This window comes from Antedon bifida, chromosome 4, assembly GCF_963402885.1.
Source record: "Antedon bifida chromosome 4, ecAntBifi1.1, whole genome shotgun sequence".
Classification (NCBI taxonomy): Eukaryota; Metazoa; Echinodermata; class Crinoidea; order Comatulida; family Antedonidae; genus Antedon; species Antedon bifida.
The window spans coordinates 5,521,677-5,546,184 of record NC_136229.1 but is presented as its reverse complement, the minus strand read 5'-3'; the positions used below and the strand labels follow the sequence as shown (position 1 = coordinate 5,546,184).

The window sequence follows — 24,508 nt, the reverse complement described above, 5'->3', positions numbered from 1 at the left end:
TTTATGATAGCAGTGATGATAATATTGATGATAGTAGTGATGATAGTATCGATGATAGTAGTGATGAGAATATTGATAATAGTAGCGATGATAGGTGATGAAAGTAGTGATAATGGTGATGATATAGTGGTGAGAATATTGATGATAGTAGGCCCTAGTGATAAGTGATGAAAGTAGTGATAATGGTGGTGATATAGTGATGATAATATTGATGATAGTAGTGATGATAATATTCATGGTAGTAGTGATGAGAATATTCATGGTAGTAGCGATGATAAGTGATGAAAGTAGTGATATTTGTGGCGATATTGTGAGAATATTGATGATAGTAGTGATGAGAATATTGATGATAATAGCGATGATAAGTGATGAAAGTAATGATATAATGATGATGATATTAATGATAGTAGTGATGAGAATATTGATGATAATATTGATGATAGTAGCGATGATAAGTGATGAAAGTAGTGATAATGGTGATGATATAGTAATGATAATATTGATGATAGTAGTGATGAGAATATTGATGATAATAGTGATTATAATATTGATAATAATAGTGATGGAAGTCATGAAAGTAGTGATAGTGGCGGAGGGTGATATAGTGACGATAATATTGATGATAGCAGAGATGATAATACTGACGATAGTAAATGATGAGAACATTGATGATAGTAGTGATGAGAATATTAATGATAGTAGCGTTGATAAGTGATGAAAGTAGTGATACTGGTGATGATATATTGATGGTGATATTGATGATAGTAGTGATGCTAATATTGATAAGTGATTGAAGTAGTGATAGTGCTGATAATATTGATAATAGTAGTGATGAAAGTAGTGATAGTTGTGATAATACGATGATAGTAGTGAGTATAAGTGATGTAAGTATAAGTGGTGACGATGATATTGCAGTAGTGATAATAATATTGATGACAGTAGTGATGAAAGTAGTAATTAATAGAGGTGATGATATACTGTACAGTAGTGAGGATAATATTGATGATAGCAGGCCTAGTGATGGAAGAAAGTGATGATAGTGACAATGTTGCCGATCATTGGTGATGATAGCGATAGTATAATACTGATATGATATGACGATTTGTTGCCTGTCTATGATTTGATTCTTTCAAAACAGTTAGAGGACAAAAATTTCTTTTAGCCTTGAATTGCCCAAGGGTAATAACATTTACCTACTTTTTAACAATGATTTATGTATTTCTCTATGATTACCATGGTAACCATTACATCGTACATTTCATCACATATTTAACAACGTTCCAACAGGTAACAGTTCATTTGGAAGAATTTGGAAATATTTTAAACAGAAACGAAACAAACAATGGTGGTAAGATTGAGTTATTTCATTTTAACGCTATATTCTACAGAAAGCTAGGTTCCCACTTGGACGCAACGCAGCGACGTATCGACGCAAAGTGATGTATTGCGTAATCACAAGTGGGAACCGACGACGCAATAGTGCTTTCAAACAGGCGGGGGCAAACACAATTATTAGAAGGGCATTTCCTTACGTTGCGTATATTGCGTTACGTTGCGTCGCTAGTGGGAACCAAGCTTAAGATGAGAAATGTATCTCACGCATTAGAATCCGCGTCGTAGTAACACCACATTTATGCGATTATCTTTGTGCACATCTTTATTTATGGCGCTCTAATAAGATTGAATCGAAAAGTTTAGGACGACAATTATGTGCCTACAACTAATCTATGGTTGCTGGTTACGTACTAATTCCGCCTGAACATCATCCTTTTCAATATAAAAAATAAAATAATAACTTTTTCTTTTTTATAGGATATGTACACTTTTCTTCTATTTGTTATGGTGCTCTAATATTGAATCGAACTGTTTAGGACGACAATTATGTGCATACAACTGACCTATGCTTGCTGTTTCCGTACTAATTCCGCCTGAACATCATCCTTTTCAATATAAAAAATTAAAAAATACTAACTTTGTTTTGTAGGATATCTGGTACCACGGGCTTTTACTAATAGGTTGTGCTCTTTTTTCTTCTGTTGAATCAACTCACTTTCGTGGAGGGATACTTGGATGGAGACCCGCTGAAGACAACAACAAGGTATGCCTAAGCCGTTATTTACTTCAATAAACATAATTTGACTTGCCATTACAGCACTAAATTATTGACATATCTAAACATGTATCCTATTATGTCAATAGTAAATGAATCAATTGAATTGAAAATGTTACACCAGAGGGTAAGCTTTTCCATGCTCTAAATTCCATTACTTACGTGGCCAGTTTGATTTCTGATAAATCCAGATTGTAATTTTCTGGCAAGTCGCATGGCGTCGTACTTGGGACACACAAACCACGCATTGTAACAAGCGAGGTGAAGTCAAAAATGGAGAGGGTGAAATCAGGTGGTGTCAAGAAGAAGAATGTGATACTAGTGGTACCCCCTCGTCTGAATTGATCCACGGACCACTCGAGTTTGACTGTACCGATTTTAATGAGATTGAAGACTGGAGCACCGGAGTAGGATCGTACGAGTACCAGTACACGCAAACTGAATTTACTATACAGTAAGTCTCTTAATTTGAAGTAGGCTGGCAACTTTTAACGAAAGAAATAGTGTTCTATGCTAACCATGTCGACTTAATACACTTAAGCTACGTCCACAATAGGGCCACGGAATCCGTCGTGCAAAACACGGATTTTTCTTCGGCCACCGGACCGGAATCCGGGATCAGTGTAAACGTACCTTTATGTGGCACGAACGGTTTCCAGTATAATAGCCAAAATATAATTTATAATATATATTATAAGAAAGCATTTAGTCATTCAAGTCTTTAAATCATCATACCAATACTGATTATCTGCAACTCTCTTTACCGATGATCAAATAAGCGCTGATGGTGCTTGCGTACAAGTGTGACGCCGTTTAAGCTTGGTTCTCACTATGACGCAACGCAAGGACGTAAGCACAATGTAGACTTGCCTCAAGTCTGTAGTTACTTCTATTCGAGGCTTTTCGATGTTTGTCTGAAATATAGTAGTATACGTATGAAACGCCATATGTGCAAAATTTATCTTTTTTTTCTAATATTAAGTCAAAACTCCGTCTGGAACCGAGACTAGCACAACGTAAGCGAGTTGACCAATGACAAGAGACTGTTCGGATAATCCATCGCTTGTGATTGGTCAAACCACATATGCTGCGCCCTTGCCTGCGTCTCTAGTGTGGGAACTAAGCGCTGCGTTGCGTCCTAGTGGCTCTAGAATGCGTTACTTTTCTTCTGGTTGTGTTCAAGCAGTGACCACTATACGATTACTAATCTAAAATGAGTTTGTTTCTAACATTACTTACAATACAGTGAAAATTCTTCAAAATACATTTTACTCTTCAGATACGGGCCACTCTATTCTAATAGCTACTGGATAAATCTTCAAAACTATGGTGACGCACAAAAATGGAAACTGGTCTCTAAAGTAAACATATCGGTTAGAGCCGATAAAGAAGGACGACGTAATTCATCACCGATTACATCTATGATACCAGTCATCAAGGTACAAGAGGGTTGTAGTAGCACAATAAATATTCCAGGTAAGGAGTTACAGTATACTGTATGTGAAGTGAATAACATGGTATCCTAAAGGCCAACTCAGACACCGTGGTACGACGAGGCCCGACCAAACGTCTTAACTCTTGTCGATGTTGTCTGAGTTGAATCGAGACTAGTCGTCTTGAGATAGCGTCGGGCGTAGTTTTTATGTCGTCGGGAGAACATTGACGTCGGGCCTCGTCGTAAGACACTGTCTGAGTTGGCCTTAATGCAAGGTTCCCCAACTATAAGTTGTGACCAAAGGAATTGTTAATGCCTCGTGCACGAGCTCTATCACGCGTGGTACCCTGAAATGATAATTTACGCACCTAGGCCTACACCGTACGTCTGCAGTTCATCCCTTACACGTTAGTTTCATCTTCCAAATGAATGAACTAAAACAATTAAACCATAAAGAACAGAAACGTTAAAGATGTATTGTCCCACTGGAAAAAAAAATTGTTTTAATATTTCTTTTATTATGGCATTTTAATGTCACATAATAGTTATTCTCTTTGAGCAAAAATTGGATCGAAAACAAAAATATTTACCTGAAAAACTGTGATTTAAATTTTAAAAAGAGTCAAATTGGCTGCAGGCCAATTGGTTTTTGGTTGAAGCTACCCGTTTATCTATCTTTTTATAAGTGATTAACTTGAATAAAACTACAAACTGACCCATTCAAAGTCTGATTTTATTAATTTTCATTTTTCATGTTCTTGGGGGGACAATACATCTTAAGCAGCATAATTACTAAATATTTTATAGATAGCCTCTATCTAATTTTTGCTCACTATGAAAAAAAAACAAATGTTTTTAAAGCACGTGATCCGGACGGTGACGTTGTCCGTTGTCGGTGGGCAGATGAAAGTAAAAAGGAGTGTCCTGATGCTGTGAACGGTGCACGTGTTTGTGGTCCTCTTTCAGACGACAGCTATCTTGACCCGGTAAGGATCAGAATGTACCGTTTTTATTTAAGCATTTTAATGAAGGGACAGTTGATGTTGTTATTACATTTTATGGTCATCTGGACATAGCATGCCTCCATGTATACAGTGATATAACAACACGTATACACAAAAGTAACGTACCGGTACGTCTGAACAATGCAGTACCACTTTTTAGAGGCTTAACGTTTTAGTTTCTTCTGGTTTTGTTTGCAGGACACGTGTCAAATCACATTTAATGCTACGGGTGAGCCAGGATGGTACGCAGTGTCCGTCATAATTGAAGACTTTGCATTAAAGAACTCTACGGAAGCCATTAGTCAAATACCACTTCAATTTCTCATTAAAGTGTTTCCACTGTGTAAGTCGAGTCCAATTACGGAAGCCTAAAGTGACCATCCGAGTTCTTCACAAGGCGACTTTAAACTTCCGCACCTATTAGCCGCTTTCACACACCGAATGTTTATTGCGTCCGTAGAATGAGAATCAACAAAGACAAAGTCTGAAACACACTTGTATAGTGTATAAGATGAGAATTTAATTTATTTTTTTTTAAATTACAGCCGACATTTGCAGAAAAATTTCAATAATCGAGCCAACTGGATCATGTGACATCATCAGACCAGGTGAACATTGGCAAATGGATATAGTAGCCAAACCCGCAAGACCATCTGTTGAGTAAGTGTGTCTACTAATTAGTCTGGGTTCCATACGGAGTTTTGACTTAATATTAGTAAAAAGATAAAGATTTTGGCACATATGGCGTTTCATACGTATACTACCTGAGCTTGTATTTTCAGACAAAATTCGAAATAAAAAAATAAAATAAAGAAGACAATCAATACTGTCTTGGGGTAAGTCTATCTACTAATAAACGCGTTGAATTTAGTTTCAGGTGGTACTGGCATACCACCAGGTGACATTTACTGCAGGAATGCAAGTTGTTATAAATGTCACATATTTTTGTAATAATATTGAGAAATTAATGTATTATTGTTCATCTAGTATTACGCAGATTTCGACTTCCTCTCCATCCAACGTGGCTAAGACGTCCCTCATGCAGTATAATACTGGTACTGAAACACTATACAACGTCACGTTGGCGTGGACACCGACAGACAACGATATCGGTGAACACTTCGTTTGCTTCTTTGCTACCGATGACGACGGGTTAGTAGAATTAAATGTTCACTTTCAATATACATACGTATACGTATAAACCTGACTTGCGCCATCCATGAGCATTTTTACCAATCACGTCGAGGCTTCTCATGTTAGACAGCTTGGCGTAAAGCTCTGTCTACACTATCAAACTTTATGTGACAAAAAAATGTGATGTGCCCATGGACATGATGATGATCTCGTACCATATTTGGGCATATCACTACCATAATTTACTTTATGTTCCTTTTGTAAGACTTAGTAATTATTACAGTTCATGGACCTAAATTATAGAATAACCTAAAAGAGAATCTAAAAAAATGTGAAAATGCAAAAATATTCAGACATCGAATTAAGTTATTTGGAAAATTATCATTCATAAATGTATTATTATGCTACTTTTACCTAATTGTTATCAATTTTTATTTTGTTATATGTTTTATTGGGTCTTCTGAGACGGTTTACGATGAAATCGGTCGCGTCTGAAATCGGTCGCGTTTGAAATCGGTCGCGATAAAATCAACTTCCGGTATTTTGTATGGCGCGCCGCTAGAGCTATACTTTTGATGATATCGGTCGCGTTTGAAATCGGTCGCGCTATTTTGTATGGATCGAGCGGGATGCACGCTAGAGCGGGATATACATGTTTCGTTTATATAGATTTAATTGATATTTTTTAGGAACTAGATTATTTATGTGGATATTTTTTACTTGGTTAATAAATATTTATTATCAATCATTAAATTATTATTTTTTTTTGTATTTCACAGGTCTCGGAGAAGGACTGTGTCTTTTCAAAATGGCCATTTCTAAAACACGTTTAAATATTATATTAGGCATAATGTTATATTAGGCATATAATAATTTACCTCTATTTATATGTACTGTAATTAATATATTATTATATAGAGAATATACGTCTGTCGTATCTTTTATTATGCAAACAATTACGTAAAAGAGAACAATTTATTTAAAAACAATAATTTTTACAATATAGCCCGTAAAGCAAGCGTATCCATTTTTATACTTATGCATACTGTGGCAGATTAGGCCTATATCATATCCATGTCGTTAATAACATACTATTCGATCACCTTATTTTTATTTCTATCCGTTATGTAGGATAATATTAAGTGTATAATGATTATAGGTCTTTTGTTATTTAAACTTTGACCCTTGGCTTGTGTTATTTAATTAGTTGTTTTTTTTAAATTTTATTCATTGGACTTGATAATGACTCCATGATGGAGTCGAAACATCGTTCTTTTTTAAGCGTTATTTTTCTATTATGTATTTATAATGATTATTGTTGAGGCAAATCACGTGTATATTTTTATTTCTAATGTTTAAAATAGTTTTTAGTAAAATGATCATTACATGCGGATGGTTAAAAGGCGAGTTACTGAAATAAACCCCCGAATAAGCCATATTGTGGAGATGCGCCTTCTAACAATACGTTATTTTGCTGACGGGGTTTCCCCTTTTTAAAAAACACGCACTTGTTAGTGTTAAATCATGGACAAAACACGTACGATCGTTGTCCATGGCGAGGTAAAGATGACGTCTATTACTAATAACCATACGTTTGAAACGTCTATAGGCCTCCTGCATGTGTTTTTGTGAAACAATCCAATGAGCTATAGATGCTCGACGCGATTATGAGATCATGTTCATTCATTCATTCATTCTTTATTTAGCCTTTAAAATCGAAATACATTTAAAACATAGGTAACAAAATCAAGACACGTGGAAATCTAAGGAGGCAAGGATAATCAATAATCAATTAAAATCGCTGTAGCTCACAGGCTTGCTTATCCATAATAATTCCGAATAAAGCACTGTTTCTATAATTTGACAGTATGATTTATATATAATTTACGTATATACGTCGGCGATAGGCCTACTATAGATTTTAATTTGAATATCTTTTATTTCTTCATTTATAATAATCATTTAATGTAAATAATTAAGTAAGTGCAACTCAGTGTCTCACATTCATACGCCGTTCGTAAATCTAAATGTTTAAATATCAGTGCAGATTACCTCTTTGAGAATCGTGTCCACCTTTGTCCACCTTTATTATCCATACATTATTATACTCACATCTATCATTGTACATCATAGTCCTACTGTAGGCCGGTAGATTGATTTATAACGGCATATTATCTATATATTTTATTAATATCCTAAAACCATACGTAATTGTTTGCATAATAAAAGACACGACATACGTATATTCTCTATATAATATATTAATTACAGTACCTATAAATAGAGGAATTATATATGCCTAATATAACATTATGCCTAATATAATATTTAAACGTGTTTAGAAATGGCAATTTTGAAAAGACACAGTCCTTCTCCGAGACCTGTGAAATACAAAAAAAAATTAATTTAATGATTGATAATAAAAATACTTATTAACCAAGTAAAAAATATCCACATAAATAATCTAGTTCCTAAAAAATATCAATTAAATCTATATAAACGAAAAATGTATATCCCGCTCTAGCATGCATCCCGCTCGATCCATACAAAATAGCGCGACCGATTTCAAACGCGACCGATTTCAAATGCGACCGATATCATCAAAAGTATAGCTCTAGCGGCGCGCCATACAAAATACCGGAAGTTGATTTTATCGCGACCGATTTCATCTGACACCTTCTGAGACAGGCTTTGGCCTCTAAGTCTGGTCCTAATTAATGAAATCTTTATTTGTTTATATTGTTTACATTGTTTAAGTTTTCATTAATTGAATAAATGTGAAATGAAATGAAAAATATTTGGGTACATCACCCAGACAGAGCTTTAGACAGCCTAATATCAGGTAAATCTAAAGAATTAATATCAAAGATTGCTGAGTGAAACGTCATTGTTGATAATAATAATAATGAGATAAGAAAAGTTATTATTTATATTTTTAGGGTCTCGTCCGATCAGCAGTGTGTTACGTTGATTGTCACAAGTGAGAGTTTTTAATATCATTTTTACGCTCGAGTTCATTATTGTTTTGTATTCGTTTAGTGTAATTATTCTCTCCCATAAAAGCATACTTATGAATTTCCATACATAAATACAGATTATTTCGAGGACTGTCCTCTTCTGTTGGTTGTTTTCTACTTTTCCATATCTAAATAAGGTCTATTGCTCATAACAGATCCCTCTTTAAAGTATGACCGTCTTTCTTATTTATTTTAAAAAAATATTTTACTTTAGGCTACATAATAATTATATCAATCGTAGTAACTCTCAAAAAGGATCTTCAGATAGAAAGTATTTCATGCTTTTTTTACCATTATTTAGATGAACAACTTACCCCGCCTTCATTGTTGCCGAGTGAGTCTGTGCCGAACGATAGAATACCTTTGAACCCTGAAGCCGAGGAGATGACATTCGTATTTAGCACCAAGGTAAGAATACAGATGCGTATCAGTCCATTATATACGTCGTGAGCCACACCCCGTGTATACGGGGCGCCGTATAGACACAAACATATGCATGCATGTTAACTACAAATAAAAATGCTTTTTTCTTCCATTTATTATTTATAAATAGCATTTCATATCTGAATGTACATACAAAATATAACATTTGGATAGATCAATGAGTAAAGTCTGTTAACTTCGTATTTGCATCCTTTCTTATGGACACTAGATACAGCGACCGAAACAATCTAAGTACGTGTCAATATATAAGTTCCGCAGTGATACTCCGCGCCGGATTGCACGATATGATACGTCTCGTTCTAGACGAGTGCAGTTTCCTGAGGATGAGCCAACAACTTTAAGAATCAATATCACTAACCTCAACCTACGACATGACCGCATTTACTATGTCGAGTTGGACAGTGCAATCGTTCTAGGCCACTACAGCGACTCGTGCTCAGCCACGCGGCCTAACGATGGCGCAATGTGGTTCTTTGCTACAGGTAAGCTAAGCGCTATTACCACTAGATTGAATCTATATGACATGACCACGGATACATTTCCATATCAAAAAGGATCTTCAAATCGTGTGGGACCTACAGTACAGGGTTTTGTGAATATTCGTTCAAAATCTGATCTCGTTATCATGCCACATTATTAATATCCTACGCACTGACAATACATTCTTTGATACACGTGCCTTAAGCTTTGTCTACACTATATCAAACTGTATGTGATGTGCCAATAATACATATATGATGATGTCATATCACTACCATGTTTTGCCATATCACTACCATGGGCACGTCACACTTTTTTTGCCAAACTAGTGAGACAATATTAAGTCCTAAGGAAACTCCTGTTCAGTAAACAAAGGGACAATTTTACATGAAGCGAACGAAGGAAAGTATATGTTTTAACACTACGGTGAACTCCTAATTAAGGAACACCTATATTAAAGGGACACATTGTTGGTCATGATTGTGTTAGGAGGCTCTCCTGCTCAAAATCAAATTATAATTCTAATTTAGCTGAAGAACCAACAACTACAGTACCACCGACAACAACAACTATGCCACCGACAACAACAACTATGCCACCGACAACAACCACTATGCCACCGCCAACCCCCGAAGCCATCACTGCACCGGTAGCTGAATGTAGCAGCTCTGGTATCCGGGTCCTTGTTCCTAAACTTATCGTAGGTGATGTAGATCCAGGACATTTACATTTCAATGACCCGGATTGCATTGGTCTCTCTGCTAACAGGAGCGTTATTTTAATGGAAACTGGTTACGATAGATGCGGAACAATTACAAGAGTAAGTCAAACCTTTAAAACAAATTATTCATAAGAAAATAAATGCTTTTAAAAGCGATAATTTCTAATAAACTATACGATGTAATTGGTTCATAATTGTTACCTTGTTTTAAGGTAAAGCCTAGTGGACGCGTTAGATACCTGAACACAATTTTCTCAGAGCCACTGCCTGTAACCGATACACGCATAACACGAGAGCGGGAAATTCAAATAAACATTGTCTGCGACACGAGTGCAGATGGTGTTATTCACGCAGTTTTTGATCCTGATACGTCACCACTTGTCTTTGATATTCGTGAGACGGCTTCCTTTAACTTTGCACTTCATATGTTTCACGATGAAACTTTCCTGGAGTCCTACACGGCGCTGGATTACCCTATTCCTGTACAGCTACGTGAACGTCTGTACTTCTCTGTTAGAGCATCAAATCCGGGACTACATATCAGCATAGATAGTTGTAAAGCTACACCACAGGCTGATCCGGCTGCTCAGGATTATTTCTACTTCATTCTCAATCGGTAAGTAAACTAATTCATATCTCTTTAACCCTAAATGTTATACTTAACATAACGCCCTAATCACTCTTATTTAAAAAAAAAACATTGTCTTCCTATATTCATTATTTAATATACTATACACTACTATTTGTTTTTATGACAGTTGTTTTGAAGACAGTACTGTAGAACTACACCAGTCACCGTCATTGTCGGAAGTGAGGTTCTCAATCGAGTCTTTTGAATTTCATCGGCACGGGATGTTGGACACGGTAAGTATAACACATTACTGTAATTCCTTTAAAAGTATGTGGCAGCTGAATCTTCATTCCAAGTACACCTTTTCGTATCCTTTTTGTTATATTACCTCATTCATCTGCATTGAGGAAATTAGGCCCGTTGTGGACCCATGTCAGCCACAGTGCAGCGCCTATCATGAACAAACGACTATTAGGAGTAAGATGGATCAGTGCATCGGGGTAGCTCTCTCCCAAATTATACACTGGTTTCTTTGCATTCGATCAGTCAGGTGTGTATACTGGACCTCCAGTCTTGGAGCATTGTTCTACCACCAGAACTATTAGTCGTGGGGAGCCTTAAACCGGTGCCGATACTATGGTTGGTTTGTTCGGAGCCCTGACTTATCCTCTCAGAAAATTCGACTTTTTTATTCTCTCCAAGGCAAGACATAATGTTCATCTAGGGTGGTAAAATGCCATATTAGTACCTCTTAATCAGCATGAAAGCGCCACTGTCATGGAACATGACGCCTATACATATGGATTACTTTGCATTTTGAAATGACGAATAATTAGAAAACAAATTTTATCGCCCTTTTTTAAAATCCAGATTTTCATCAGCTGTGATGTAAACATTTGCTCACAAAACGATGTCAATTCAGTTTGCCAGCAAGGATGTTCAGAAGATTTAGACGACCAATTAGAAATAAATGATGATGCCACTCGAGGTGATGGTCCTCTCCGCAAACGCCGGTCCAGTGTCAATTCCAACACTGAAATCGAACATAGCGCACGCATACCTTTGATGTTTGCGGCCAGTAATAAACAAAGTAAGAATTCAGTTAAAGATTATATTCTTCCTTTTATTCATGTAAATAGGGGCCTATATTTATGAATTAAGGAGAAAGTCTGCGTATTTATGGAGACGTATAGGTATAAGTTCACATAACGGCGGGATGTGTGTACCAAACAGTCGATCAGTCCGGTATTCCTTCAATTACGAATCTATTTCTCTATGAAAACACTTCCATCGCTTGTAAGGCTCTGAGTCTCTTATTAATAAATCATGTGGCCACTTTTATAGTAAAAGAAATGTAATTCAGTTGCTTGCTCTTGCAGAATCTGGTGACACGATGACTTCTAAAACTGGACTGTTTGACATCACAGTACTGGTGGTTAACGTCAGTCTCCTCGTCATCGTTAGTGTTGGCACAGTTGTCGGCATCAAGCTAACAAGAAAGCTAACCCGCTTCAAACAAAGCAGCAACAATACTGCGCACGTGGAGGAGAAAAGTGCCACTAAATCCACTATGAGATATGATAATCAAAGCTATGAGATTGATATTTAGAAACGAAAAGAAAACAATAAAATACGTTTCTTCTTTTCATGAAATGTCTTTAATGGTTAAAATATGTTAAACTGTTCCTATTTAAAACGTGTCACTAGTGTAGGCCTATATGCTTTGCTCAGCAATTCTGATTTATTTGTAGCTTTTTATCCATTAATACGGTATAGCTCGATCTAGGCCTAATATTAATAAAATGTTTGTATGAAATCAACAGAGTCTACGGTAACTTCGCTGGAATAATAATAGAATTACAAAAATCAGGTCAGATAATTTCCACTCTAGCAGCTGTAGCCATTTAGCACCTTCCTTCTATGGTTTACGTCACCAGGTGTACTTGGGTGGACTCACCGACTTTTTGAAAGATAGAATGTCCGCTAATAACCTGTTGTTTGAGAGCTACCGAATGAGAATGACCTGGCACGATCAACATAATGGTCAATTTATAATGTACGTTGGATGATACAATACAACGTTGACAAAATATTCGTATTTTAATTAGCAATAATAGCATAAGTTTCCACGAATGAGACGCTCCATGGGCAAAAATTTGCATGTTTTTATTTTATTTTATTTTTCACACCGGATAATTAGGCCTAAGCTGTTGTTAATTTGAGCAAAATGTTAATACAGAAATAGGTGTCCTTTGCAGAAGAGCCTATACTTATACCTGTTGAATCCCGCCCTCAACCATTTTTCACACGGTCTAACGATTGTATTGTATTATTGTGGTCTATCGGTAAAACTCTATTGTGTTTACTATTTTGGTTAACAATCGGACAATAAGCCTCATGTATTGAACGTACGTTGATACTTATGAATGATTAAACGGAAACGAAGCGAAATCTCACAGTATGAGCTATCGAAGAATGTAGATATCGGCCTAGATAATATTATTAAAAAGAAATCAGTGTTGACATAAGGAAGAGACGGGTTTAAATCTGCTAAAGGAAACACGGGAGGAAACAGCTAGGATGGCAACAGAAACAAGAAGTGACACTCCACCGCCGACGATTGCAGTCACAAGTAGTAGTAGTGTAACTATTAGTACGGTCGCTGAGAATGGAGCTGGGCCTGAAGCAGGCGGACCCCTACTAATTCCGGACAATTGCATGATAAGTATTGCCTTGATGTCTGATTTCATTAAACAACCACCTCATCCATTTCAAGTGAAAGGTGGAATTGACTCAGGTGGTAACGGACAGCAAATAATTACGACTGGCGGCGACATGGATAACCGTATAACACACGACCGAGACATAGTCAATGTTTGTGTTCGACTGCCAGAGAATGAATCAAAATTTGATAATAATATGGGCGGGTAAGTTTTATCTGTTATATTCATTAAATTATTCGCAATTTCGTGAAATACTACACATTTAATTAATTATCTAGTGGCACAAACGGAAAGACAAATGCGCAGGCTTTTGTACACGTGCGTCAAATACATGCTGCACCATCATGATATGCTATCTCAGGGTTATTAGGCCTACTAAAATGAATCAAAGAAGATGATCAAATAAAAATGTATATAAAAAAACACGCCCGGTGGCATAATATAATACACGTACTATACCTGCTGCTAATGGTAAATATAAGCAGATCACAGACTTTATGACTTGATTGCCTTTAATAGCGGTATTATAAATAAAATAAATACGGGTTATTAAATAAACATAGTATAATTCCACTTTATCCTCGTTAGTATATCAACGATTGCTTCATAAATCTAAATCATAACAGCGCTACTGTGTCGGGCACGTTTGGCATCGACACAATTTCATTTGTGTTGCTGTATCAATAGTATAAGTTTATCACTATCACAAAATCACTTACGGAAGTGCTTTTTATTTAAGAAAAGCTTAGAGCTCATCGATAAGCTTACAACATACTGTTTGTGACATCAATGTCACCAGCTAGTGTGTTATATTCATAACGCCACTCATCTGTTGTTCACAGTGAACAATAAACAATAGTCTATGATATACAGTACCATGGACCTATCCATGTATATACCAATTAATCAACTACAGACATTAATGATTCCACAAGTAGGCCTACAGTACCGTCACGTACACAGTCGTTCTGTTTACGATAAGGCAGCCAAATCCAACAATTGAACCAAGCGGTTAAGACAGTGGAACCGCAATACCTTGCCATAATTTACATCGGCAAGGGTTCGAGCCTCACTCGCTCTATGGTTCTGGTGTCTTCTCGGATAAGGACTATAAACCGTAGGTCCCGTGTACACATATGGCTCATGTGCACTCTAAGGAACCTATTACATCTTTCGAAACGAGTAGGGGGTTACCCCGGTGTACTAGTATACACACAGCCACTGTCACTCATCAAGAGAGCCTATAAATAAGGTGTAATAAAAAAATATAAAAAAAAATAAATCGGGTATATATTATGAGTCTAAAGTTTAAATCTAGCATGAGTAGATATTTTTTTTGTTCTCGATATACTGTACACATTACTCTTCGATTATCGGTACTATATCTAAATTTGTCCAGTAGGCCTATACTAGGAAGGGTACCGTGATATATTATTACATTTTTTTTTCAAATGTATCGCCCGGATCATTGACACTAACATAAACCTTACCTTTCATGATACAGACATCACGTGTTTTTTATTGGTTATTATCGTACGTGTTAATATAATTATTATTTTATGTATTTTTAATATTATGTGTGGAGAACATTATTGAATAAACGAATGAATTAATAGACATGAGATGCCGTACTACGAAATTTACTCGACACTGGACATTAGCACTGATAATCGAATGTATTAGGCCTACTCCTTTTATAACTTACTATAAAATAATTATTAGGCCTACAGAAAATGTATTCTTGAATTTACATTATACATTGTTTGTATAATTTTCTACGTTATATACTTGAAATAAAAAGATGTCGTATTCAAATATTGATCAAGAAGCAATTAATCTACTGTAAGATTGTATACAAATTATGCGGCCAATACCGTCTACCAATGAGAACTCTACTCTACAGTATAAGCATTACCCACATTAAGTAATTACAATTAGGCCCATAGCCGAATATAATAAAAAAGATATCCGTCCTGCAGTACTGAATAAGCCTCAAGGAGGAGATACAAAAGTAAACAAAACAATTTATATTGCATTGAATATAGACGAAACGATCTACAGTAGCAGAAGAAAAACATTTATATAAAGTAGGAATAAAATACAAATTAGTACATAAACATTGAGCGGTGACAGGCCAAGCGGTTAAGACAGTGGAACCGTAATACCTTGCCATATTAACATCGACAAGGGTTCGAGCCTCACTCGCTCCATGGTTCTGGTGGTAGAACGAGTCTTCTCGGATGACTATAAACCATAGGTCCAGTGTACACATCAGGCTCATGTGCACTTTAAAGAACCTAGTACATCTTTGGAGACGAGTAGGGGGTTACCCCGGTGTACTAGTATACACACAGCCACTGTCACTCATCAAGAATTTTAAAGACGTGTGGGGATTGGTTTTAGTTTCGAACGTCCATCATGATGGACATTAGACAGCTTTCGATTTGCGGCGACCGACTAGAAACCTAGGTCTAGTCAATCGATGTCATTGGTCGTCGCCTGGACCAGAAACCATCAAATCTATGTGTCAACACCAATGAACTAACATGACGAAGTTTTGTCGTCTGTCGTCGCAAATCAAAACCTTTAAATAACCAGGATGTTTGACGAAAAAATAATAATTGATCAAGTACTTTAGAGTGTTGACACTCTACAATAGAATTATTCTCGTAATCACAATAGTTGGGAGTTAAAGGTTAGGACACATACATTGATTCTACAATCACTAAACTATTTGTAAGGCTAAATTGGTTCCTAAAATATGTTCCTTTCATATGACACCGTATCACGAATTTTGTTATTGATAAAATGTAGGCCTACTTAAGGTTTCAGTAAGTACGACAATGCAACACATAAACTGATTCTATAATCATTGAACTATTTGTAAGGCAAGGCTAAATTGATTCCTAAAAAATGTTACAGCCTTCAACTGTGACACCGTGTCCCGAATTGTCTATTGATAAAATGTACTTAAGTTTAGAGTAAAAATACGGCAATGCAACACAAAAAGTTATTGTAGGTCTATAATCATTGAACTAAGGTTAGGCTGAATATTGATTCCAAATTGTTCCTATAATACAGCCTTTACGTGTAACACCGTATCACGAATTTTCTATCGATAAAATGTACTTACCAAGTACAGTGCAGATAATTATGTTTATAATAGAGATGAAACTCCCACTGTCTATTAAGATTATTGGTAGGGAAAGATCGAGTATATACATTATTCAGGAAATTAAGAGACATGTTATGAAAACTCATTTATACATTTTCTGTCAATTAAATCACTGCCAGCAAATCAGTCATTACTTTCCTTGCAGTAGATCTTAAGACGGATAATCCCATGATTAAATTGTGTTTATGATATGTCTAGAACGTGAATTATTCCTGTTTTATTGAGCGAGGCCAGAAAAGGGTGAATTAAGAAATTGAAAATTGCAATCATATTGTTATGATTTCGAAAAGGTAGTGTCCAAGATTTTCAAACCGCGAGATAGGAATCACTAATATTCTGTTTTCTTGTTCTTAGTTAACCACTACAGCATAATATTTCGCGACTTGTGTAGAAAGACACCTGTATTGGGCCTATAAAGTAGCAGAGGCCTACATATTATTTACGAGGGGGGAAACACAGTTTATCCATGTGTGGTGTATCCATGTAGGGTGGCATACCGTCTATAATGGAGGCAACAGTAGTTTTCCCGGTGGGAGATCCATGCAGGGACGACATTCCCGTCTACAATGGATGCAAAACATAGTTTACCCATGTTAGGTATCCATGTAGGGACGTCATCCTCGTCCACAGTGGATGCAAAACGAAGTTTACCCCATTGGGATATCCATGTAGGGACATCATCTCCATCTAGGCCTACAATGGATGCAAACCCATGCGATGAATGCAAGTACAATCACGTCGCCATTTCCATCTACAGACGAATGACGAACATGTTTACCCGATGCGGGATATTCCTGTAGGAACAACGTCATCTCTGTTCAAAGTCAGATGGGAAAATGAATGGATGCAAAACCCATGTGATAAATCCAAGTACAATCACGTTACTCTTTCCATCTGTAGACGAATGACGAACAATGTAGGAAGACGGATGGAAACATTTTTTCATAGGCTTATTTATTCTAGGCCTGATTCCTCAAAACGGGATCATTTAGACGTTCGTGTTTCTCATAAAAGTGAAATTGAAAATTACCACTCAAGGCATGTTTCTTCATCACCCACGGAGCTGCGCCATTGACGAACGATGCAAAACATGTAATTAAACATTTGTGAGATATAAAGTTTAAACTTTTATGTGTAAGAGGAATTTCAACAATTAGATACTGTTAGCTCGGTGTTACAGTAGGCCTACCTACTTAAGAAAAGTTCAATGACAGAACGACCACAGCCGACCCGGAGGCAGCGGGGCACGTACTGCCGTACCACATTTTAAACACACTTTAAATCAGATTCAGTGATTCGCCGGCGTTACAAAGTAACAATGTACACCAATATTAGTGTTAGATAATTACGATAGTATCTAATACCTGAATAACTTCAAACTCGTTGTACTAACTAGGCCACAGAAGAAAACCTCACCATAGACATGTCAAAGGATGTTGAGAGAGAAGCATGAAGGCCGCGTCACACGGCATGGTCTGAAAGCTTGCGCCCTCAAGTGGATTTTATTTATTCACAATTTCATTTCAATTTCATATTTTTGACCAAGAAAAATCCCCCAATAAAAACAGGTCCGGAAAAACAAAAACCCACCTAGGCCACTATGACTGAATGAGTCAGTAATTCCTTTATATGATATAAATATTGGGTACAATAATTATTATGAAAAGCACTATTTACAATAAAATAAATTTAATTTGCAAATTTAAGATTTCTGGATAAAAGACAGTCCCCTGTATACTAATTTGTATTGATATCTATCTATCTATCTATCATACTGTATATTCGTTAATAAAAGGCCGTGTGTCAATTATTAACAATAATATTAACCCACAATATTTATCTTAAATTTCGGATTTCTGAGATAATAATATAAAATATTCTTTGATAAATTTGCAGGTAGGCCTACCACTGATATTTGCCTACAGTTTTTTTTATATATATAAGACATAATAATTATAGTCGTTAATATTTTTTTAAATTTATTATCGGATGCTCTTTATTATTTATGATAATGGAATGATTGAATTTGCATTAGCATATGTTTATAATATATTATTTTTTACGATGAAAGAGTCCGTCGGATAATTTTTCAGTTTCGCCAATTTATTTCTAAATGATGAAATATTATATAATTTTTATCTTGATATACAAAATATATATATACAAAATTTCCTCAGACATTTTGTATCCAAACAGATTTTAAAAACACTAGATGTGTGCACCGCTTTACCTGAACAATTACCCCTTTAAAAACCACCTCCCATGACACATTCTTCTCCCTTCTCCAGTGCCGTCCCATTTTCTCGAGGGCCTACCCCTTTAATCCAGGGTATCCTCCATTTCTTCAGGGCCTACCCCTTTTCTCCAGGGCCATCCCCTTCTCAAGTGCCATCCCATTTTCTCCAGGGCCATCCCCTTTTCTCCAGAGCCTATACCTTTTATCTAAGGTCATCCCCTTCTCCAGGGCCATCCTCTTTTCCCCATGGCCTACCCCTTTTCTCTGGGCAATCCCCTTCTTCATGGCCTACCCCTTTTCTCCATGGCCACCCCCACCCTCCTTTTTATCCTAGGCCTACCCCTTGGGCGAAGTAGCACTGGGAAGTACAGAGTCTGCAATAAGTAGATCACGCACGCATTTTTTCATCAGTGTGTAATTAATCACCTAATATGTGGTTGTATAAAGAATACCTACGTTTCCTAATCCGTTATGAGTCAGAAATCAATTCGATTTTTGTGCATAACAGTCGGCTTAAATTGTGGTTTAGCATGAAGGCTAAACTTGTATGAATGTTTAATTATTGCATAGCGAAATATTAAATATCATTATTAATATAATTTCCGTCTTAGTCCCTAATTTCGTCAGTGAAACTAAGTTTGCGCATGTGCAGTCAAAATCTTGGCAACGATGTGTATGCGCAATCACAAAAAGACAGATGATCGACCGCGTTGTGATCAATTACTTGCGTAAAGCTCTGTCTACACTATCAAACTAGTTTGACAAAAAAAGTGTGATGTGCCCAAGTATGGTAGTGCGGTGACGTCATCATGTGCATATATGCGCATATTACATATTTTGTCACATAAAGTTTGATAGTGTAGACAAAACTTTAGGCTTGCGTCCTTGCGTTGCGTGTCCATTCAAGTGAGTAAATATTAACTCTGTCTAGGGTATATTATGCTTCAACTTGTGCGCACGCCTATGGAAAGGGGGTTATCGACCAGTGTAAAGCTTGGTTTCCACTAGCGACGCAACGTAACGCAATCTAATGCTCTTCTAATAATTTCCCCCCGCCTACGTGAAATTCAACCTGCGATGTTTGCAGCACTAAAATTGCGTCGTCGTCGGTTCCCACTTGTGATTAGGAAATACAACACTTTGCGTCGATACGTCGCTGCGTTACGTTGCGTTGCGTTCTAGTGGGAACCACGCTTAAGGATTAACCTCCTCAATAACCTATCTGTATATTGCTGTTTTATAAAATATTATTATTGGCTCTTGTCATTCAAAATAGTAAATACAGTACTTTTGGGACACTTTGTATTTGTCTTATATTATAATGCACACAAATATTGAGAAATTAAATATCTTACACAATCAACACTGGTTCTTTCAGGTTCTTCCATATTACAACGGAGTCGGACCTTGAGGCTATTTCTCGTACATTGTCAAACAGACCAATTTTGCTAGACGTTCGATTGAGACAGAAAACCAAATACAACACGAGTACAGTAGTAATTATACACGGTACGTACAGCAAACAGTAATGTACACATTCAAACAATGCATTATAATTTATTGATTTTTGTATACATAATTATCCTTCGTCTATTTTGACGCTATTAAAAAGATTAATTTCATATAGTTGATATATAACAAGACAATACAATGACGTCATGTTCTGACCTGTAATATATTGCTTCGTTCCCATTTTGCGCGAGTATTGGCGCAGCGCGGATAGACGCATTCAACAGTGGAACGTAAAACAAAAGTGTTTTTTTCTGGTTGAGGTCCCTTACTACAACATGCTAGATCTATGAATACAGGAGGTGTATATTTTAACATTTTTTGGAAAGTTTGACTGTTCCATGCATCTCGGTTCCGCCTTAATCCATCTTTCAACTCGTGATATTCTCTCCATTAAACTCATGACATTTCATTAAATGCAGTTTGTGTTTACATTTCTAGATGATTTTGCTGTGTATATCAACACACAGCACGAACGAATTAAGCAGCAGCTAGATAGTGCCTTCGAAGAGGCCAAGTCATGCGCCAAGATCGGACGAAAGTTTGTCCTGACGGTCAGTATATACAGTACAATGTATTATGATAAAAGGCATTTCATCTCGGCGGTAAACATACGTTCTTATTACGTGTATGCTCCTGGGTATACAGTGTGGCGGCTGTTTGGTAAAGATTACATGATTAATTATTAATAATAGCTGTAGAATGGTGGTAATAGTTTACACTCGCAAACTTTTTTTTCAAACTCGAACAAACTGCAGAAAACAAGTTTTTACCTAAAGCTTACTATCAACTTTAGTTTGCAAACAAAATTTGAGACTAGGCTAATGAATGTTCAACTTTTTGTTCTGTTTCTCATTTATGAAAATAGCAGGCAAGTTTTTAAAAATGTATTTACCTGAAAAAAAGAAATTTAAAGCAAAAAAACAGTTTATGGTTGAATTTAGCCATTTATTGTGTCATTTTTTCGGTATTTTTTCTACGGAAGTGATTAACTTTATTATTAAAACTACAAAATAGCCTATTCAAAGTTTGATTTAATTAATCTTCATTCTTTATGTTTTTGGGGGACAATACATCTTTAAACTCATAAACATTAATTTTTTATACCGTACATTAACACTTTTGTTATATTTGAATAGCTTGATTTTGGTCCGCTTCTGAAAGAGTGGCTGAATGCCCTTTTAGAGGAACAGGGTCTGCAAGAGTACGAATGGTACACAAAGATGGAATCCAAAAATGGAAGATTAGTGATAACAAACCATTACGAATTACCCGAACATTGTACTGGGTCACGTGACAACTGTTTATCGTGGTTGCTGTGTTTTCCATGTTGTTTCATGACATGCCCATGTTATAATGTAAGTTTATTTTAATTTAATACTTACACATATTTTTTTATTATTGATTGAATAGTCGTAATGCATACAAAATAGGCCCGTTTATCGTGGTTGCTGTGTTTTCCATGTTGTTCCATGACATGCTCATGTTATTATGTACGTTTAGTTGAATTTAATACTTATAGATTTTTATTCTTGATCGGATGATCGTACGTGCATAAACTAGGCCCGACGCACAAGAGTCATGGTCAATTTTCCAATAATGATAATCTACAGCGTCAATTTCCCATTATAAATAATTGTGTTGGCAGACTACCCAAACTAATTATTATTATAATAACATATCGTGTTTTCATCTTTTTTAGATATATCGTGCATTTGCATGTTACGACAGGAAGATACGCCTACGTGCGCAGGTATCGTTAATGCATAAAGAGGGCGCTAAATTGGCAGACACCAAATCCGAACTACTTTCGTTAATCCATCGCGACTCGGCGAGATTCGGAGCCTCCTGGAGAAGGAGTTATCATCGATTCCGGCGCATGCTCAGTAACTTTTCAAAGGGAAAGTTCTTACAGTAAAATTTGTGTAATAATTATAAACATGTTTACAGATTTTATTTTCATAAAACAATTGATATTGTGTTGAATATTTCCGGCGCATTCTCAGTAACTTTTCAAAGGGAAAGTTCCTTCAGTAAATTTTGTGTAATGATTATATGTTTACAGATTTTATTTTCATAAAACAAATATCGTGTTGAATATTAAAAATGACAGTAATAATGTGATTTTATTTTTCAGATTATTCAAACATAACTATTATTCCAATGAATATTTTACTTATTTTTTATAATATGCTTATACACAAAACTCAAACTATATGTTTGGTGTGATTGACTTTTCTTGAATTTCAACAGGATTTCTAGGGTTCATTAAATTAACAATAGGAAAAGATAGGGTGACTTCGCCATGCAACACTTCGCCTTAAAATTAAATATTTATTATATTATAATAAGCATTACGTCATTTAAGACGACGCACTAGTTATTATGCTAACGCTATTTAATTTACCAAATTAATTTAACTTATTTATCATAATTTGTTAACGAAGAAGTGTTTTCCATTCTTCTTTGCTGTTTTTTAATCATTGTTGTCTTCCATCCTATTTGACGTTACGTAGTGTTTTGAATAAATGGTAGTTTGACGCCATGATACGGAAAGAGGCGTATACACGGAAGGAAAACAGGAAATGGTAAATCTGAGTTCTGCCGGGGGATGGTTTTCTCCTACCTACACTTTCTCACCGTCCTATTATCCACTTTATATATTCAAAGAAAATTAACGGTTCTTTTTTATATGACATTTCAACACAATTTATATGCACCTTATGGTAGTGATGTTATCACCTTGATGTAAGTTTGTATAACAGTATCATATGCAGGAGGTACTAGGTAAAAAGCCTATAACACTTGTACAACAAGGTATACCCGTGGCATTTATTTTCTTAAACTTTGTATATCTTTTGAGTAAGGTTTTCAACAGTAAATGAGAGATATATTTTGGTGATGGTATGTAAATATTCGTTGATAAAAAATATTTAAAGTTTGATATATTGTAAACATTGTATTGGCGGTCTTAAATATGACATGGAAATAAAGATATAGTATGGTTTTGTAAGTTTAATTGATTTCTATTTATTTTACTAAATGTATTTTGATAGTGTCGCTCATAGCGCCTGCCAAATGATAGAGGGCGTACTGAGTTACAAACCATTGCTCAAAATCAGACATTAAACTTAAATATGGACACTCGAGGGATACGTTTTTATATACACATACAAAAGCCGTGATCATGGCACGAAACACAGACATTAATGGCAGACTTTGGACACCTCAACAGAGAAAGAAAGGGCAGACTATGAACACGCAACACAGATACTAAAGGGCACACTATGGACACCCAACACAGACAGTAAAAGGCATACTATGACACCTTAACACAGACAGTAAAAGGCAGACTATGGACACCCAACATAGATACTAAAAGGCAGACTATGGACACCTCAACATAGACACTAAAAGGCAGACTATGGACACTCAACGTAGGCATTAAAAGGCAGACTATGGACACCCAACATATAAATTAAAAGACAGACTATGGACACCTTACCACGGACACTAGAAAAGAGACACGACACTCAATCGATACTTAAAGGCAGACTATGGACACCCAACACAGATACTAAAAGGCAGACTATGGACACCCAACATAGATACTAAAAAGCAGACTATGGACACCTCAACATAGACACTAAAAGCAGACTATGGACACCCAACGTAGGCATTAAAAGGCAGCCTATGGACACCCAACATATAAATTAAAAGGCAGACTATGGACACCTTACCACGGACACTAAAAAAGAGACACGACACTCAATCCACACTAAAAGGCAGACTATGGACACCCAACACAGATCCTATAAGGCAGACTATGGACACACAACATAGATACTAAAAGGCAGACTATGGACACCTCATTATAGACACTATAGTACGTGAATGTTCATATGTAAAGGTTTGATCGATTTCCTCTTTAAAAACCTTCCATTATGCA

At 36.1% G+C, this 24,508-nt stretch overlaps 2 protein-coding genes across 3 annotated transcripts; both read left to right on the top strand.

Moving 5' to 3' along the window:
* Positions 1 to 1,300: 1,300 nt before the first annotated feature.
* On the top strand, positions 1,301 to 12,727 carry LOC144840453 (uncharacterized). 2 transcript variants are annotated; one of them, XM_078696271.1, is made up of 16 exons: positions 1,301 to 1,345; positions 1,985 to 2,098; positions 2,302 to 2,564; positions 3,390 to 3,586; positions 4,407 to 4,531; positions 4,748 to 4,892; positions 5,095 to 5,209; positions 5,537 to 5,701; positions 8,623 to 8,663; positions 9,002 to 9,108; positions 9,353 to 9,626; positions 10,155 to 10,444; positions 10,558 to 10,961; positions 11,104 to 11,209; positions 11,787 to 12,006; positions 12,296 to 12,727. In XM_078696271.1, the coding sequence occupies exons 1-16, from the start codon at positions 1,343 to 1,345 to the stop codon at positions 12,523 to 12,525; spliced, it is 2,799 nt and encodes a 932-aa protein (XP_078552397.1). In that variant the 5' UTR covers positions 1,301 to 1,342; the 3' UTR covers positions 12,526 to 12,727. The 2 variants fall into 2 exon arrangements, with proteins under 2 accessions (XP_078552397.1, XP_078552395.1); XM_078696269.1 differs by having other exon boundaries at positions 1,305 to 1,348.
* Positions 12,728 to 13,288: 561 nt separating this feature from the next.
* On the top strand, positions 13,289 to 23,572 carry LOC144841612 (uncharacterized). Its single transcript, XM_078698057.1, has 5 exons — positions 13,289 to 13,843; positions 20,429 to 20,559; positions 21,001 to 21,113; positions 21,699 to 21,917; positions 22,262 to 23,572. Exons 1-5 carry the CDS (start codon positions 13,497 to 13,499, stop codon positions 22,475 to 22,477), a joined length of 1,026 nt encoding a protein of 341 aa, XP_078554183.1. The 5' UTR covers positions 13,289 to 13,496; the 3' UTR covers positions 22,478 to 23,572.
* Positions 23,573 to 24,508: the final 936 nt, after the last annotated feature.

Excerpts from the sequence above, each read along its gene's own strand:
- LOC144841612 (XM_078698057.1), top strand. The coding sequence starts at position 13,497 with ATGGCAACAGAAACAAGAAGTGACACTCCACCGCCGACGATTGCAGTC. Across the intron at positions 13,844-20,428 it reads TTTGATAATAATATGGGCGG|GTTCTTCCATATTACAACGG; the intron begins GTAAGTTTTATC and ends TGGTTCTTTCAG. Across the intron at positions 21,918-22,261 it reads TGACATGCCCATGTTATAAT|ATATATCGTGCATTTGCATG; the intron begins GTAAGTTTATTT and ends CATCTTTTTTAG.
- LOC144840453 (XM_078696269.1), top strand. Across the intron at positions 4,532-4,747 it reads ACGACAGCTATCTTGACCCG|GACACGTGTCAAATCACATT; the intron begins GTAAGGATCAGA and ends TTTTGTTTGCAG. Across the intron at positions 5,702-8,622 it reads TTTGCTACCGATGACGACGG|GGTCTCGTCCGATCAGCAGT; the intron begins GTTAGTAGAATT and ends TTATATTTTTAG.